The sequence below is a fragment of the Lagenorhynchus albirostris genome, chromosome 15 (genome assembly GCF_949774975.1).
Source record: "Lagenorhynchus albirostris chromosome 15, mLagAlb1.1, whole genome shotgun sequence".
NCBI lineage: Eukaryota > Metazoa > Chordata > Mammalia > Artiodactyla > Delphinidae > Lagenorhynchus > Lagenorhynchus albirostris.
Window position 1 is genome coordinate 72,826,575 of NC_083109.1, and position 17,313 is coordinate 72,843,887.

Here is a 17,313-nt window from a genome sequence, read left to right on the forward strand (position 1 = left end):
ACGGCAACGAAGACCCAAAGACAGCCATAAACAAACAAACAAAAAAACAAACAAATAAATAAATAGAAAGAATAGCTGAGTGGTGACCTAAACGGGAAGGAAATCTAAAAAAGAGGGGATATATGTATACATATGACTGATTCATTTTGCTGTACAGCAAGAAACTAACACAACATTATAAAGCAACTATACTCCAGGAAAAATTAACTTAAAAAAAAGAAAGAATAGCTGAGAACTTCACAAATTTTGGGAGACACTTAGCCATCTAAGTTTACAAACCTAATAGATCACCATATATCTCAATGCATAAAGACCTTCTCAAGACACCTTATAATGAGGCTATCAAATATCAAAGACAGGGGCTTCCCTGGTGGCGCAGTGGTTGAGAGTCTGCCTGCCGATGCTAGGGGACACGGGTTCGTGCCCCGGTCTGGGAAGATCCCACATGCCGCGGAGCGGCTGGGCTCGTGAGCCATGGCCGCTGAGCCTGCGCGTCCGGAGCCTGTGCTGAGCAACGGGAGAGGCCACAACAGTGAGAGGCCCGCGTACCGCAAAAAAAAAAAAAAAAAAAAAAAAAAAATCAAAGACAAATACAGAATCCTAACAGCAGCAAGAGAAAAAAGAAGTGTAACCTATAAAGAAACCCCCATTAGGCTATCAGCAGATTTCTCAGCAAAGACCTACAGGCCAGGAGAGAGAAAAATAACAAAATATAAAAATTGCCAGCCAAGAATACTCTGTTTGGCAAAGTTATTCTTCAGAAATGAAGGAGAAATAAGACTTTCCCAAACAACAACAAAAAAGCTGAGAAAGTTCATTGGTGCTAGATCTGCCTTGCAAGAAAATCTTTAAGAAATTCTTCAGACAGAAGCAAAAAGACACTAATTAGAACATGAAGATGTACAAAAGTATATAACACACTGGTAAAGGCAAATATACAGATTTAGAAAAATCTAATCTGTGATAAGATAGCATGTTAACAACTTAACTAGAGTATAATGGTTAAGGACAAAAGTATTAAAAATAACTATAGTACTGTAATTTGTTAAAGAATATATAATATAAAAAGAGGTAAATTTGTGACCTCAAAATATAAAATGGGGAGCAAAAGGGTGAAATATTCTTATGCGATCAAAGTAAACCACGTATCAGTTTTACCTGTAAGATGTTTTATGTAAGTTTCATGACAACCACAAAGCAAAAACCTAGAGTAGATTCACAAAAGATAAAGAAAGGGAAATCAGAACATACCAGCACAAAAAATCACCAATTTACAAAGACAGAAAGAAACAGAGAAAAAAACTAAATAATGGAACTACGAAACAACCAGAACACAATTAATAAGATGGCAGTAGTAAGTCCTTACATCTCAGTCATTATTCTAAATATAAATGAGTTGAACTCAGTAATCAAAAGGCACAGTTGGCTAGATGGATTAAAAAAATAAAACCCGGGGCTTCCCTGGTGGCGCAGTGGTTGAGAGTCCTCCTGCCGATGTAGGGGACACGGGTTCGTGCCCCGGTCTGGGAAGATCCCACATGTCGTGGAGCGGCTGGGCCCGTGATCCATGGCCGCTGAGCCTGCGCGTCCAGAGCCTGTGCTCCGCAATGGAAGAGGCCATAACAGTGAGAGGCCCACATACCGCAAAACAAACAAACAAACAAAATAAATAAATAAATAAAACCCAACCATCTGCTGCTGAAAAGAGACTCATTCAGCATTAAGGACACACATAGGCCCAAAGTAAAGAAATAGAAAAAGATATACCATGAAAGTGGAAATGAAAATAAAGCAGGGGTGGCTGTAAAAAAGATCCAACTGCATGCCATCTATTACAATAGAGCCATTTTATTATTTTTTAATTGAAATATAGTTGATTTACAATGTTGTGTTAATTTCTGATGTACAGCAAAGTGACTCAGTTATATATATATGTACATGTATATATACATATATATATATTCTAGAAGACTATTACTTTTTTTTTTTTTTTTTTGCGGTACGCGGGCCTCTAGCTGTTGTGGCCTCTCCTGTTGCGGAGCACAGGCTCCGGTCGCGTAGGCTCAGCGGCCATGGCTCACGGGCCCAGCTGCTCCGCGGCATGTGGGATCTTCCCGGACCGGGTCACGAACCCGTGTCCCCTGCATCGGCAGGCAGACTCTCAACCACCGCGCCACCAGGGAAGCCCGTAGAAGACTATTACTTTTTAATACATGGAGAAAGAAAGTAAGTTCCTTGAAATAAGAATAATTTTTAAATTAAAATAAAAAACCACTCACCTGCCTGCCTTGTTTATTTGATCACCATACCCCACTGTTTCCACAACAGTTAAGTTCAATTGAATATTGCTTTCCTGAAGTTCATATGTCTGAATTTTAAGTCCAACATTTGGGCAAAAATGTGAGGATTTTTTGTCTTTCAAGTTAGTATTGAACAGTGTGTCGATCAATGTTGATTTTCCAATCCCAGTTTCCCCTGTATAAACATAGATACATCATAGGGGCATAAGATGTCTGAGAAGAAGTAACACCCTGACCCTCTAGGATGGTTTAAAGGGTCCCAAACACTTTAAAGACTGGAATATCCTTGAAAGTATACATGCTACTCTTGACTCCCTCCATCATTACATAATATAGAAAGATAATATACACAAAGCTATATCAGATTTTGAAAGGCACTGAAACACTTAAAGAAAAAAATGTCTAAGTAACATGACTAAAGATACAAACCAATACAAACATGAAGACATAGTCTTAAATTAACAGCACCAGTGTTATGCTGCTTAAGGTAAGTTGAAATGAGCATTTAGGAAAATCGGGAAATAATTCATGTGAGGGGTTTGGCACTTACCCACACAGAGAATATTAAAAAAGAACCCTTGTTGAACAGATTTGTTCACCAGTTGTTGAGGCAAACAATCAAAACCAAAATGACCAAGCGTAGTTAAACAACGGATATTATCTTCTTTTTGCTTAGAGAAAAAAACAAATAAAAATATATTAATTAGAATAGAAAATGTCATTTGAAAATATGACTATAATAATATGTCAAAGAAATGAAATTGATTATCATTTGATCATCATACCTCAGATAAGATGCAAATGAAGTAAATTTGTGAGAAGAGAAATCTTTATCCAGACACACAGATTTTTGTCATCGTTTTTATAAATAGTGACTCTATCTCTGATCACACTCAGACTATGTTTTTAAATTTAAAAATAGGAAATTACAGAAGTACCACAAGAAAGCCTAGTATGTTACTATACAATAATAAATTATTTTTATAGAAAAAAAGGAAACAACATTCTTTCACTCCGTTTCAGTGTGGTAATATATTCAGGAAATCCAATATATGTTAATATATGTAAGGAAATCAAAGTTAATTTGAATTTTTTAAGAAGCAACTAAAAACTTTGACTTCAAATTTCTTATATGCCCTCTGAGAACTTGTGTTATATCAAATTGTTAAAGGAATCCACTGCTAATAATACCAACCTAGAAAACTAGAAATCCAACAATATTATACATAAATTTACCAACTGATTATTTTTAAAAGGTGGAAAAATAATTCAAAGAATGCTTAACAATCTACACTAATCTCATCCCTAGAAATCTCTCCCAAACAACTAGAAAATTTCACAAATGCTTTATGCATAAAAGTGTTCACTGTAGCTATCTAACATCCAAATGTATGACTCCCTGAAATAGAATATGCAAGTAAATGATAATATATTTTTTCACGCACACACTGGGGCATTCTTAAGTCATTTTTAAAGATGTTTATGAAGAATGCTTTAATAAATTGAAAAATACATGAAAATATTAAGTTAAAAAAGTAAGGTGTGAAATTGTGTGTACACTCCTAGCTTTTGGTGATAGAGTAACTTATAGCATTTTACCTTTCCTTACATCAACAATTAGAAACAACTGTTTGGGGAGTTCCCTGGTGGCCTAGTGGTTAGGATTCTGGGCTTTCATGGCCGTGGCCCGGGTTCAATCCCTGGTCGGGAAACTAAGGTCCCTCAAGCCGCATGGTGCGGCCAAAAAAAAAAAAAAAAAAAGGACTGTTTGAAGGCACTGGGAGGGAAAGAAAAGGAGGCACAAACAAGAATAAATCACGCTGGAAATAAGGTTAGCATAAGAGGTGAAACTAGGTTTATCCATATATTCCCTTGAAGTGACTCCCCAGTAAATGAGAAACTTGGGAAGCAGAGCTCAAGCAGAATGACAATCTTGAGCTGGGAAGTCTAAGGTCAGAAGTTGGGCTGCCAAAATACTGGGATATTGAGAAAGAAATGCTGGAAGAGCAAGCCACAGAGTGGGGAGATCCAAATCTGCAAACTTTAGAACACTTGGCTGAGTCTAACTCTGCACGTGCAGGCATGGCTACAAAGAGCTCAGTGGCAATGGAGAGAAGAGTTGGCATTCCAAAAGTGCTAAGCTGGTATTTCAGCAGTGGTCCTGGGAAGGCCCGAGGAGACAGAGTTTGGAGTTTACATTTCTTCCAAGTTAGACAAGATTGGTCAACACTTTAGATAAACACTTTGGACTTTTTATTTAAATTTGTAAAAGGACTTGCTATAGGATTTAGGATTATATTCTAAGTCAAAGGGTTACTCCCAAGTCAAAGGGTATAACTAAGATAAACCCATCTTTACAAAGAGTATCATGACTCAACAGTGTCCAAATGACTTGGCAGTAATCTAACTGCCTGCTAAAACAAAATTCAATACTCTTTAGAGAAATATAATAATAGAATTCAGACTTTCTACAATACCATCCACAATGCTCAATGCATAATCAAAATTACTAGGTTTGAAGAAGCAGAAAAAAATCTGTCTCATAGCCAAGGAAAAACACAATCAATAGAAATAACCACATAATGAGGATATTGGAATTGGCAGACAAATACTATAACTATTATGAACATGTATAAGAATCTACAGAAAAAATGAGTTTAATGGATGAAGTGATAGGTAATTTTAGATACATGAAAGATGATGATATAGGAGTCAAAGCATACCACCAACAAAAGTCATCAAATCACAAAGGAAGACAGCAAGATAACAAGTAAAGAACAAAGCAATTACAGAACAATCAGAAATAATTAACAAAATGGCAATAGTAAGTCCTTACCTATTGATAATTGTTTTAAAGGTAAGTGAATTAATTCTCCAATAAAAGGTCATAGAAGGTTGAATGGATTTTAAAAAACCAAATGATATGCTGCCTACGTGAGAATAACTTTAAGAACACAACAGACTGAGAGTAAAGGGATGGAGAAAGATATTTCAAGCAAATGGTTACCAAAATAAAGCAAAGGCAGCTATACCTATTTCAGATAAGATAGACTAAGTTATAATTATAAAGAGGACAACCTATCAAGAAGATGTATTTATTATAAATATGCACTCAGTACCTAAATATGTAAAGCAAATACTAGCAGAACTAAAAGGAGAAAGAAATAGCAATGCAATAGTAGCTGGGGATTTGAATACCCCACTCTCAACAATGGATACATCATCCAGATGGAGAACCAATAAGGAAACAGCAGATTTGAACAATGCAATAGACTGAACGGACCTAATAGGCATATACAGAATGTTCCATCTAACAGCTGCCTACTACACATTTTTCTCAGGTGCACACAAAATATTTTCTAAGGTAGATCATATATTAAGCCACAAGACAAGTCTTGATTAATTCAAAATGATAGAAATAATATCAAGTATCATAATGATATGTAAGACATTTACACTGAAAACTACAAAAGAATGATAAGAGCGATTAAGATTGAACTAAATAAATGGAAATATATGTCGTGTTTACACATTGGAAAAACCATTAATATTAAGATGCTCTTTCACCCCATATATATTCAAATGCAATTTTAAAAGCACAGGAGAATCTGTTTAAATGGCACCTACTGGCCAAATGTTGCATAACTGAGCATCAAAATTATTAACTATGAGACTGCTGTTCTTGATATTTCAATTTCATGTTCCTTTCTACATGCCTACCCCTTCCTGAATCACCCTGCTATGGGACTCTTCATTGAGTTCAGTAGTAAGAGTAAAATAGGTTTACTATATCATGTTTTTAGCATAACTATTTTGAATAGTGTGGTCAAAAATATGAAATTATTTTAAAAAAATTTTTAACAAAGAAAACATACAGTTGGTAGTCCTAAATAAGAATATGCTTCAAAGATTTTTTTAAAAACACTCTTTGCATAGAAATTAAATTATGCTATTTCTTTTTCCATAAGCATTATAATATTATAGACACAATGATATAAGGAAACATTTGTATTAATAGTTTCACTATGATTAGTATTAGAATTCATTTAATCCTCTTATGTTAAAATAAGGGATTAAGATCCAAACAGTTTACATGATTTACCCAAAGACAGAGTTCAATACACTTTGAGCTCTTTGAGATAGAATTTTATTCACTTTATATCATTAACTCCCAGCTCACAGTAGGCTTTCAATAGCTTTTGGTTGAATTAGTGCATGCTAAATGAAGAGTGAATGGTAGAGATAGGAGCCTACCCGGGTCCTATCTGGTCTCAACCAAGAATCCAGGAATCAACCAAGAATTAATTAGTAAAAATTCCATGGGGATTTTATATTTAAAGAGGGTGTATTTACCAATCCTAAACTGAAAATACAATCAAGTAAGAAATAATAAAAATTTTCAATTTGTAACTACTTGTGCTTTTAGAAGACAGCGTTTATATATGGTGGTAAATTTTGACTTCTCTACTCAAAAGAGAACATTCTGACCCATATAATCTGAAGATTATATGTAACAATAAAAGATTTGGACACTCTACTGTCCTCTCTGTCCTACACTCCCTTGTGGCAGGCTTCTCTCATTTTAAAAACTGTAGCTTAGGGAGGTACCAGATCAAAGTGCTTTGTGTGTCCATAGAACAAAATATAGCCCATTTTCTTATCAGGAACAGACCAGAAACCTTGGCCTCATGAACACTGAGTTTTCACCCACAGAGCAAATATCGATAGAACAAGCAGGGGTTTCCATAGAATCATCACTATTACTTAACAAATGTCTTCTGACGGGCCAAAAGTTCTTTCTTATAATATTTACTTTTATAAAATTCCAAAATAATCTATGGAGAGAACTTAAATATTTCAGATTCTACTAATTTGGAATTTGTGATCTTTCAAGTCTCGTTCTTGAATTCAACTTTGCATCATCCACAAACAAAGCACAAATAAAGCAAATTAAGAAATAAACAAGGTAGATATATAAAAATATATGAACCTACTATTAAAAGGATTATTTCACATGCATTCACATGAAACTGAAATGCAAATCATACATTATTTTAATTCCTCATGATAGCAAGGACACACAGACTACATCTAGCAAATGGGATACTGTACATAAAGTTATAGTCTGTAAATTTATAAAAGGACTCTACAAGCTCTGACAAGCCCTGATGTTTACCCTGTATTCACTGAACTTTTTTTCCCAGTGGTATGGGGAAAGGTAGCTGAATAAGAAAAGTCACTAGTCATTGTGAGCCTTTGGGACAGTCACTGGTGCCTGTTTTCTCTTCTGTAAAATGAGAACATTTGATCAGGAGAGCTTAAAATTCTTTCACACTCTGATGTTCTATAAGTCAAAGAGTCTTATTTATGAAGAGCCTACAATTTCAATAGAATAAAAGCCATGAAGAAAAAGTTAAAATATCTATTAATATCATACTAAGTACCAAAATTACAGAAAAGTCAAAAAATAATATAGGAATTTGGAAGAAGGATAGATGACTGTGGCATAGAGTAGTTAAAAATAATTTTAAAAGATGGCAGATTGTCTCTTGAAGACAGGATAAGACTTGTATGAAGGAGGGAGGTATTATGAACAAGAGGTAAAAAAAGGACCCAACAATAGAGAGTTTTAAATATGAGGCTAAGGAATATGGATTTTATCTAAATGGTAATGGGCAGTGGCTAGAGGTTTCAGCCAGAGAATAGTAGAAGGAAGAAGCATTTCAAAAAGATGAATAAGGCACTAGCATGACAGTGGCCTGGAGAGGAAACTAGAGCCAGAAGATGAGTTGTGAAGCCCCTTCCCTTATAAAAGTGAGTGTTCTGTTGGTGGGAATGTAAATTGATACAGCCACTATGGAGAACAGTATGGAGGTTCCTTAAAAAAACTAAAAATAGAATGACCATATGATCCAGCAATCCCACTACTGGGCATATACCCAGAGAAAACAATAATTCAAAAAGACACATGCATAATTCAAAAAGACACATGCCCATCGACAGACGAATGGATAAAGAAGATGTGGTACATATATACAATGGAATATTACTCAGCCATAAAAAGGAACAAAATTGGGTCATTTGTAGAGATGTGGATGGATCTAGAGACTGTCATACAGAGTGAAGTAAGCCAGAAAGAGAAAAACAAATATCGTATATTAACGCATATATGTGGAACCTAGAAAAATGGTACAGATGAACTGGTTTGCAGGGCAGAAATTGAGAAACAGATATAGAGAATAAACGTATGGATACTAAGGGGGGAAAGTGGCGGGGTGGGGGTGGTGGTGTGATGAATTGGGAGATTGGGATTGACATATATACACTAAGATGTATAAAATAGACAACTAATAAGAACCTGCTGTATAAAAAAATTAATAAAATAAAATTCAAAAATAAAAACTAAAAATAGAACTACCATATGACCCAGCAATCCCACTACTGGGCATATACCCTGAGAAAACCATAATTCAAAAAGAGTCATGTACCACAATGTTCATTGCAGCTCTATTTACAATAGCCAGGACATGGAAGCAACCTAAGTGTCCATCAACAGATGAATGGATAAAGAAGATGTGACACATGTATACAATGGAATATTACTCAGCCATAAAAAGAAATGAAATTGAGTTATTTGCAGTGAGGTGAATGGACCTAGAGTATGTCATACAGAGTGAAGTAAGTCAGAAAGAGAAAAATAAATACCGTATGCTAATACATATATATGGAGTCTAAAAAAAAAAAGGTTCTGATGAACCTAGGGACAGGACAGGAATAAAGACGCAGACGTAGAGAATGGACTTGAGGACACGGGGAGGGGGAAGGGTAAACTGGGATGAAGTGAGAGAGTGGCATGGACATATATACACTACCAAACGTAAAATAGATAGCTAGTGGGAAGCAGCCACATAGCCCAGGGAGATCAGCTTGGTGCTTTGTGACCACCTAGAGGGGTGGGATAGGGAGGGTGAGAGGGAGGTGCAAGCAGGAGGGGATATGGGGATATATGTATATGTATAACTGATTCACTTTGTTATACAGCAGAAACTAACACAACATTGTAAAGCAATTATACTCCAATAAAGATGTAAAAAAAAAAAGAACAGAGCTATTAAAAAGAATTAGGTTGATCAGTATGGGTTGATATGAAAAGTTGTTCAAAGATTAGATTAGTTATTTCCTGTGAAGAGCTAGGTTGAAAGACCTATTATCTCTTTCTTATTGTTTGAAATTTTCTTTTAATAATGTTATTTTTAATTTCAAAAAGGAGAATAAATTAAGTTGCCAGTTGTAAAGGGTTCAAAAAAAGTTTGGAAGACTACTTGCTAAATGGTTTGTAGCAAGCATTTATATATCAGATTAAAGTTCGACTAATTGGCCTTTGGGATCCACCTATTCTAAAATTTTATGATTTTAATGTCATGTAAACAGAGGAGCATTCACCGTGATTTAATGCATCAGAGGGCCCAAAGGTAATATGGGATGGGCATAAGTCAGTGGTTTAGTCACTGAGATAGGACTCTGACAGTAGTTTTGTCACCAGCAAAGCCCACTGGGGTCCCTGGGAAAAATATGATGGAATCTAGGTGATCGGATAAGGTCTAACCTCTTCTTTTGTGCTTAGTCTAATCTCACTTGCCTTAAGGGGGCCAAGCGCAGAGCCCCTACACCTAACGTGTGGGATTAGAGTTCCCAGCTCAGAACCACTGCACTCAGGACTTCCCTGGTGGCACAGTGGTTAAGAATCCACTTACCAATTCAGGGGACATGGGTTCAAGCCCTGGTCTGGGAAGATCCCACATGCCATGGAGCAACTAAGGCCATGTGCCATAACTACTGAGCCTGCGCTCTAGAGCCCACAAGCCACAACTACTGGGCCGACGTGCCAAGAGTAGCCCCCGCTCGATGCAACTTAGAGAAAGCCTGTGCGCAGCAATCAAGACCCAACGCAGCCAAAAATAAATTAATTAATTAACAACAACAAAAAGAACCGCTGCACTCGACACCCCCACTTGGCGCTCCATATGGAGAAGCGCTGTTGCATGACACCTCAATTCAAGATGATGACAGTGAACCGTGTGCAGAGATGCTGCTGCACCCGGCACTGCAGTCGCCCTCCAAGAACGCCGCCCCACTCCGCTGACAAGAACCCTATAAAGCGAGCCCGTAAACAGCTTGTTCAGGAGAGCGAGGACTCTAGAGCGAGAGCTCACACCTCTCCATTCTTTGATCAAAGAATAAACCTTTCCTTTGCTTCTGAACCAAACTGGCTCTCATTCTATTGGCTCCAATAACACCAGGCAGGAGGACTCTTGTTGGACCCCGACTCAAAAGGGTCGGTAACAATAAGATAAGTTGTCAACTTTTCTTTCGCGCTAAGTCTAGTTTCACTTGCCTACAGGGGGCCGTGTGCAGAGGCCTGCACCTAACACCTCGGATTAAAGTTCCCAGCACAGAACCGATGGGCCCAACACCCCAACTTGGCATATCGTGTGGAGAAGCCCTGCGAGCAACACTTCAACTCAAGATAGAGGTGGGGTGCCGTGAGCACCCACGAGAACTCCGCCCCTCCCTCCGCAGACTGGAACCCTACGAAGCAGCCTGCCCACAGCCTGTCCGCAGAGTGTGTACTTTAGAGCTTGAGCTCACACCTCTCCATTCTTTAATCAAAGACTAAACTTTCCTTTGCTTCTGAGCCGCACCCAGTCTCACTCCACTGGCACGAGTGACCCCAGGCAGGAGGACCCTTGTGGGGACCCGACTTGAAAGGGTCAGTAATAGTTTCAGAAAAGCAACGAAGATGAAAGTTGGATCAAATGTGATTTTTAAAGTGTGGCTGATAGAAAAATAAAGGTGGAATAAACCATTCACTTCAGAAAAGTAACTGAGAAAGAGAAGAGAAAAAATATGATCGTTTGATGGTTCAAACAAAGATACAGAAAACCATGCATGATTGGAGGAAAACACCAAAAAGAGAGCCATTAGTTATTAAGTCATAAACAAACACTACTTAACATAGCTCAATATTCATGTATCTGTTCATGTATCTATTTTGGTCAAAAATAGTTCTAAAACTCAGTTTTCACCCATTCAGATATGCTACTCTCTCTTTTAGGGTAAAATTTTATGTGAATTACTATGTTTTCCCTAGTACAGAGACGCGTCTTAACATGGAACTTGGTTCAATCTCCCACTCAGTAAAGTAATAAAAAAGCAGCCACCCAGCCACTTCCTAAAATAACTTCATTTAAAAGTTTTTTATTATCAGTATCTAAAGGTCCACAAACATATACATCAAAGTAGCATTATTCTCCTCACCTACTGGGAGGTTCTGGAATTTTCATTTGTTATTCTTTGGTGTTAAATAGGAATAGTCTTTTGTACTACTAAAAATGTCTGCAGATGCAAGAAACATGCATCAGCTATTTAAACGATCATTGATATTTAACTCCAATCAGTATAAAAGTTAATTCATGTCCAAACATAACAAACATAAGCCTTTACCATCTAGGTCTATATCAGTTTACTGAGTCAATATTTTGAAGCTACACAATTTTGTTAAGGACAAAAAGGAGAATTCTCTTTGAAAGATATACTCAACTATATCTTCATCATCGGGTATTTGTGTGGACATACGCATTGGTTTTTCTGCCATGTCAGACTGAAGGAGCTGAAAATAAAGAAACAAAAACCTTTAAAAGATTAATTTAAAAGGCTACATTCCTACAATATAATTTAGATCAATAAGGGAGCCTAGTATAGACATTATCCCTGGTTTTGGCTTTCAGTCCACACTGTTAACCTGTTTTCAATTGTGGCTGCTTTGCTAGACAGGCTTCTATATAATAAATAATACTCAACTTATAATGTACAGTAATACATTTAATCATAAACATATAAAAAGCATCTAAAGAAAGGTAAACTCCCTTTTGAAATCAAAAGGACAAAGAGTATTGTTCTTCTTTAAAGAACTCTCTGGGCTTGAGAAACGGAAACAGGGAATTTTGCTTTTCTTTTTCACTTTTTCTTTAGTGAAGTATAGTTGATTTACAATAGTATATTAATTTTAGGTGTACAGCTAATAGTATATTGCTTTCAGTGATTCAATATTTTTATAAATTATACTCCATTTAAAGTTATTACAAAATAATGTCTATATTTCCCTGTGCTGTACAATATATCTCTGCTGCTTATTTATTTTATAGGTAGTTGTTTGTGGCTCTTAATCCTGTACTTCTATATCACCCCCCTTCCTTCTTAAAAGTGCTAAAAGAACCAGGAAGACACTTATAATTACTTAACTTTCCAGAGTAGCTTATCAGGGGAGGCTGAGGTGTTAGAGTGTACTTATTGAAGGAGAATTGAGAAAGCAGAGCTTCTAAAACTCTAAACGACTCCCTTAGACAAGGAACTAAATTAATGATAGTTGTCATTTATGAAGCATTGTGCTGAGTGCTGATGTGCTCTATCTTCTTTAGTTCTCATAATAGATATGAGATACATATATTTTCATTGCCATATGCTAAAAGAGAAAATTCAGAATCGAAAAAATTAAGTAACTTACTTGCTCGAGATTTCAGCTATGTGGCAGACACAGGTCTGAACTGATTCCAACGCTGGTGTTCTTTCTACTGTCCCCAGTTCTGGACCAAATATTCACTGTGTTTGCAACAGTTTGGAACAAGGGAGGAGAGGTACAAGAGAGCAAGCTGTGCTGATTTCTAAGCAACACTGCCTGAGAAGGACATGCTATCCTACTTTTGAGTATAACACAAAGATACTGAGACTATGAGGCATGTTTTAAAGGGAAATATTATATATAAGCATAGCAAAGAGAAAAGCAAACAGAATTAAAGAACGGCTCTGTACCATGGTCTTTTCACTTGATATATCCTGAGGATTATTCCACTTTAGTATATAGATTTACCTCATTTTTTCCCTAATGGTAAATAGTGTTTTCTACTACAGGTAGTGTTTTGTTCTATGGTATGGTTTACTCTAGTCTAGTATATATGAAGGTTCTATACTATTTAGTAGAACAATAATGGTGGGTATTGCAGTGATTTCCGAGCTTTAATTGCAATCCAACAGTAAACACTGAAACCACTGAAAAAGGGTTATTTCTTAACTTCTTATACTTATCCTACTTCAGAATTTGAAGTAAATTACTATAAATTTAAGAGTCTTGTGTTTCAGTTATGCAGATGAAAAAATTCTAGAGATCTAATGTACAACATGGTGACTATAAGTAACAATACTGTATTTTATACTTGAAATTTGCTAAGAGTAGATCTTAAGCATTCTCCTCCCCCCAACACACAAACACACATGCACACACACGCACACAGTGGTAACTATGTGAGGTGATGGATATGTTAGCTTGATTGTGGTAATCATTTCACAGTGTATATGTATATCAAAACATCACATTATGCACCTTAAATATATACAACTTCTATTTGTCAATTATATCTCAGTAACTCTTGAAAAAAAGAGAGGAATTAAAAAAAATAAGTATCTCTGCGTAACTGTTGACTTTTTGGCAAGTCTGCAGAAGATGGTTTGAAAACTAAAGATACAAGTTATCTTATTTTTTAAAACCTAATTAATGGTGGCTTAAACAAATAGGGGTTTACTTCTTTCACATAAATCTAGAGAAGAAGTTTACAAAGTATGGTCCCTGGGCCCCTGGGGATCCCTGACTCTCTTTCAGGGGGCCCATACGGTCAACTTTTTTTTCTAATAATACTAAGGTAATTTGCTTTTTCCACTGTGTTGACATTTGCACTGATGGGTCAAAAGCAATGGTGGCTAAAACTGCTGCTACTTTAATCAAGGTAGTGAGTACCATAAAGCATTTATACCGTATACAAGTGCGAAAATAAGTTATGTGATTGTGAGAGATAGTAACTCATTTTATGGAACACCAATTTCAACTGCAAAAACAACTGACAAATACTAGTTTTTTAGACTTGGTTATTTCTAAGACAGTTTCTTGAAAATGAATGAAGTGTGCTTTACAGCATGAAGGAAAATAACTGAAAATATATGTTGTAAATGATAAAAATTGAACTTTAAAGTTTTTGGAGAACTTGTATCCACTATCTTGACAACTTCCTAATACTTACAAACTTTCCCAAAAAGATTAGTGATGATATTAACAAACACAAATTTTTATATTGCATAATGAAATACGTCAGCATTAAATAAACTAGGGTTTTCCAACCTCAGCACTATTGACATTTGGAGCTATATAATCCTTTGTTATGCATTGTTAAAATGTTTAGCAGTATCTCTGGCTTCTACCCAGTAGATGTCAGTAGCAACCCCAGCGTGTGACAACCATTGCCACATATTGCCAAATATTTCTAGACATTGCCAAATATTTCCTAGAGGGTAAAATCATACCCATTTAGGACCCACTGAGTTAGGTAACTCAGTAAACAGATATTTTCCAAATGGCCAGTGTGTGACATTACAAAGTCATACATGAGTTCAAGATCCATTTGGAGAGTGAGACAGACTAACAGATTGTGGTGTAAAAACCAAAAGTATATGAATATGGTTTCAGATTCTACATTGCAACTAATCTCATCAAGTTTTGGTGGGGTATCAAAGAAGAATATTCACAATTACAAGAGAAGACTTATTAAAGGATTCTTTTTTCCAACTATGTATCTATATGAAGCCAGATTTTCTTCAGAAACATCAACCAAAACAACATATTTCAAAAGATTAAATGTAGAAACAGATATAAGGATCCAGCTGTCTTTTTTCTCTTTTTATGGTATTAAAAAATACATAACATAAAACTTACCATTTGAAGTTCAGTGGCATTCAGTATATTCACTTTGTTGTGCAGCCATCATCTCCAGAAGTCTTTTCATCTTCTCAAATTGACATTTTGTACTCATTAAACAGTAACTAGACATCTCCATTCCACCTTCAGCCCCTGGCAACAATTGTAATGTCTGTCAATGTCCAAATTTAACTACTCTAGGTACCTCATATAAGTGGAATCATACAGTATTTGACCTTTATTTTTTAACTTTTTATTTTATATTGGAGTATAGCTGGTTAACAATGTTGTAATAGTTTCAGGTGCACAGCAAAGGGACTCAACCATACATATGCATGTATCCATTCTCCCCCCAACCCCCCTCCCATCCAGGCTGCCACATAACATTGAGCAGTGTTCCCTGTGCTGTACAGTAGGGCCTCGTTGGTTATCCATCTTAAATATAGCAGTGTGTACATGTTGATCCCAAACTCCCTGACTATCCCTTCCCCCCATCCGTCCCCCCGGTAACCATAAGTTCGTTCTCTAAGTCTGTGAGTCTGTTTCTGTTTTGTAAATATGTTCATTTGTGTCATTTCTTTTTAGATTCCACATATAAGGGATATCATACGATATTTCTCTTTCTCTGTATGATTTACTTCACTCAGTATGACAATCTCTAGGTCCATCCATGTTGCTGTAAATGGCATTATTTCATTCTTTTTAATGGCTGAGTAGCATTTGACCTTTTGTGACTGAATTATATTACACTTCGCATAATGTCTTCAACGTTCATTCATGTTGTAGCATGTTTCAGAATTTCCTTCCTTTTTAAGGCTGAATGATACTCTATAGTATGTATACATATACTACATTTTGCTTATTCATTCATCTGTCAACAAACACTGGGTTTCTTCCACTTTTTGGCTATTGTGAATAATGCTGTAACACACATGGGGATGCAAATATCTCTTTGAGATCCTGCTTTCAAGTCTTTTGGTGTTATCTACCCAGAAATGGAATTGCTGGATCATATTGTAATTCTATGTTTAATTTTTGAAAAATTGCCAAACTCTTTTCCACAGCAGCTGTACCATTTTACATTCCCACCAGTAACGCACAAGAGTTCCAATTACTCCACATCATTGCCAACACTTGTACTTAACTGTTTTTTGTAGTAGCTGTCCTAGTGGGTGTGACTTGGTATCTCGTGGTTTTGACTTGTATTTCCCTAATGATTAGTGATGCTGAACATCTTTTCATGTGCTTTTTGGTCATTTGCATGCCTTGTTTGAAGACTTGCCTATTCAAGTCCTTTGCTCATTTTAAAATCTGGTTACCTGTTTATTTGTTGTTGACTTAGAGTAGTTTTTTATACATTCTGGATATTAATCCCTTATCAGATATATGATTTGCAAATATTTTCTCCCATTTTGTGGATTGTCATTTCAGTCAATTACTACTGTTCTTTGATGTACAAAAGTGTTAAATATTGAAGTCCAATTTATCCATTTTTTTCTTTTGTTGCCTGTGCTTTTGATGTCATATACAAGAAATAATTGCCAAGAACAACATCATGAAGCTTCTCTCCTATGTTTTCTTCTAAGAGTTTTATAATTTTACTTCTCACGTTTAGGTTTTTTGATCCATTTTGAATTACTTTTTTTTTTTTTTTTTTTTTGCGGTACGCGGGCCTCTCACTGTTGTGGCCTCTCCCGTTGCGGAGCACAGGCTCCGGTCGTGCAGGCTCAGCGGCCATGGCTCACGGGCCCAGCCGCTCCGCAGCATGTGGGATCTTCCCGGACCGGGCACGAACCCGTGTCCCCTGCATCGGCAGGCGGACTCTAAACCACTGCGCCACCAGGGAAGCCCCTGAATTACTTTTTGTATGTGGTGTGTAAGGCTAGGGTCCAATTTTATTCTTTTGCACGTGCATATCCAGTTGTTCCAACACTATTTGTTGAAGTCTCTCCTTTCCCCCATTGAATGCTAGCATTAACAGATGAACATTTGCAACCGATTTTGGTGAAGCCCAAGTAAGCGAAATGTTACCCCCTTAAAAGAATTCCATTAGTCTCATCAGTAGACCTGATATATTCAATCATTATTATTGTATTTTTAGTTTCGTCAATATAAAATTCGGGAGGGGGCCGGTATTTCAGGACTGAGGAGAGCGACGGCTTGTGTGGTCACCTAGGGGACCGAGCAGCGACTCACGCGGGAGCTTCTGATTGG

General features: G+C 36.6%; 1 protein-coding gene across 2 annotated transcripts in view; it reads right to left on the reverse strand.

Annotated features, from left to right (window-relative positions):
- The window catches only part of SEPTIN14 (septin 14), a 37,833-nt gene extending 24,873 nt beyond the window's left edge, over nt 1-12,960 (reverse strand). Inside the window, exons 1-4 of one of the 2 annotated variants that reach the window (XM_060122525.1) lie at nt 12,865-12,960; nt 11,902-11,970; nt 2,851-2,971; nt 2,280-2,475 (exon numbers count right to left, since the gene is read on the reverse strand). In XM_060122525.1, the coding sequence (XP_059978508.1) occupies nt 2,280-2,475; nt 2,851-2,971; nt 11,902-11,955 (371 nt within the window). In that variant the 5' untranslated portion in view covers nt 11,956-11,970; nt 12,865-12,960. Of the gene's footprint in view, nt 1-2,279; nt 2,476-2,850; nt 2,972-11,901; nt 11,971-12,864 lie in introns of those variants that run through there. The other variant, XM_060122526.1, reaches the window with a different exon arrangement.
- Between the last annotated feature and the right edge of the window lie 4,353 nt (nt 12,961-17,313).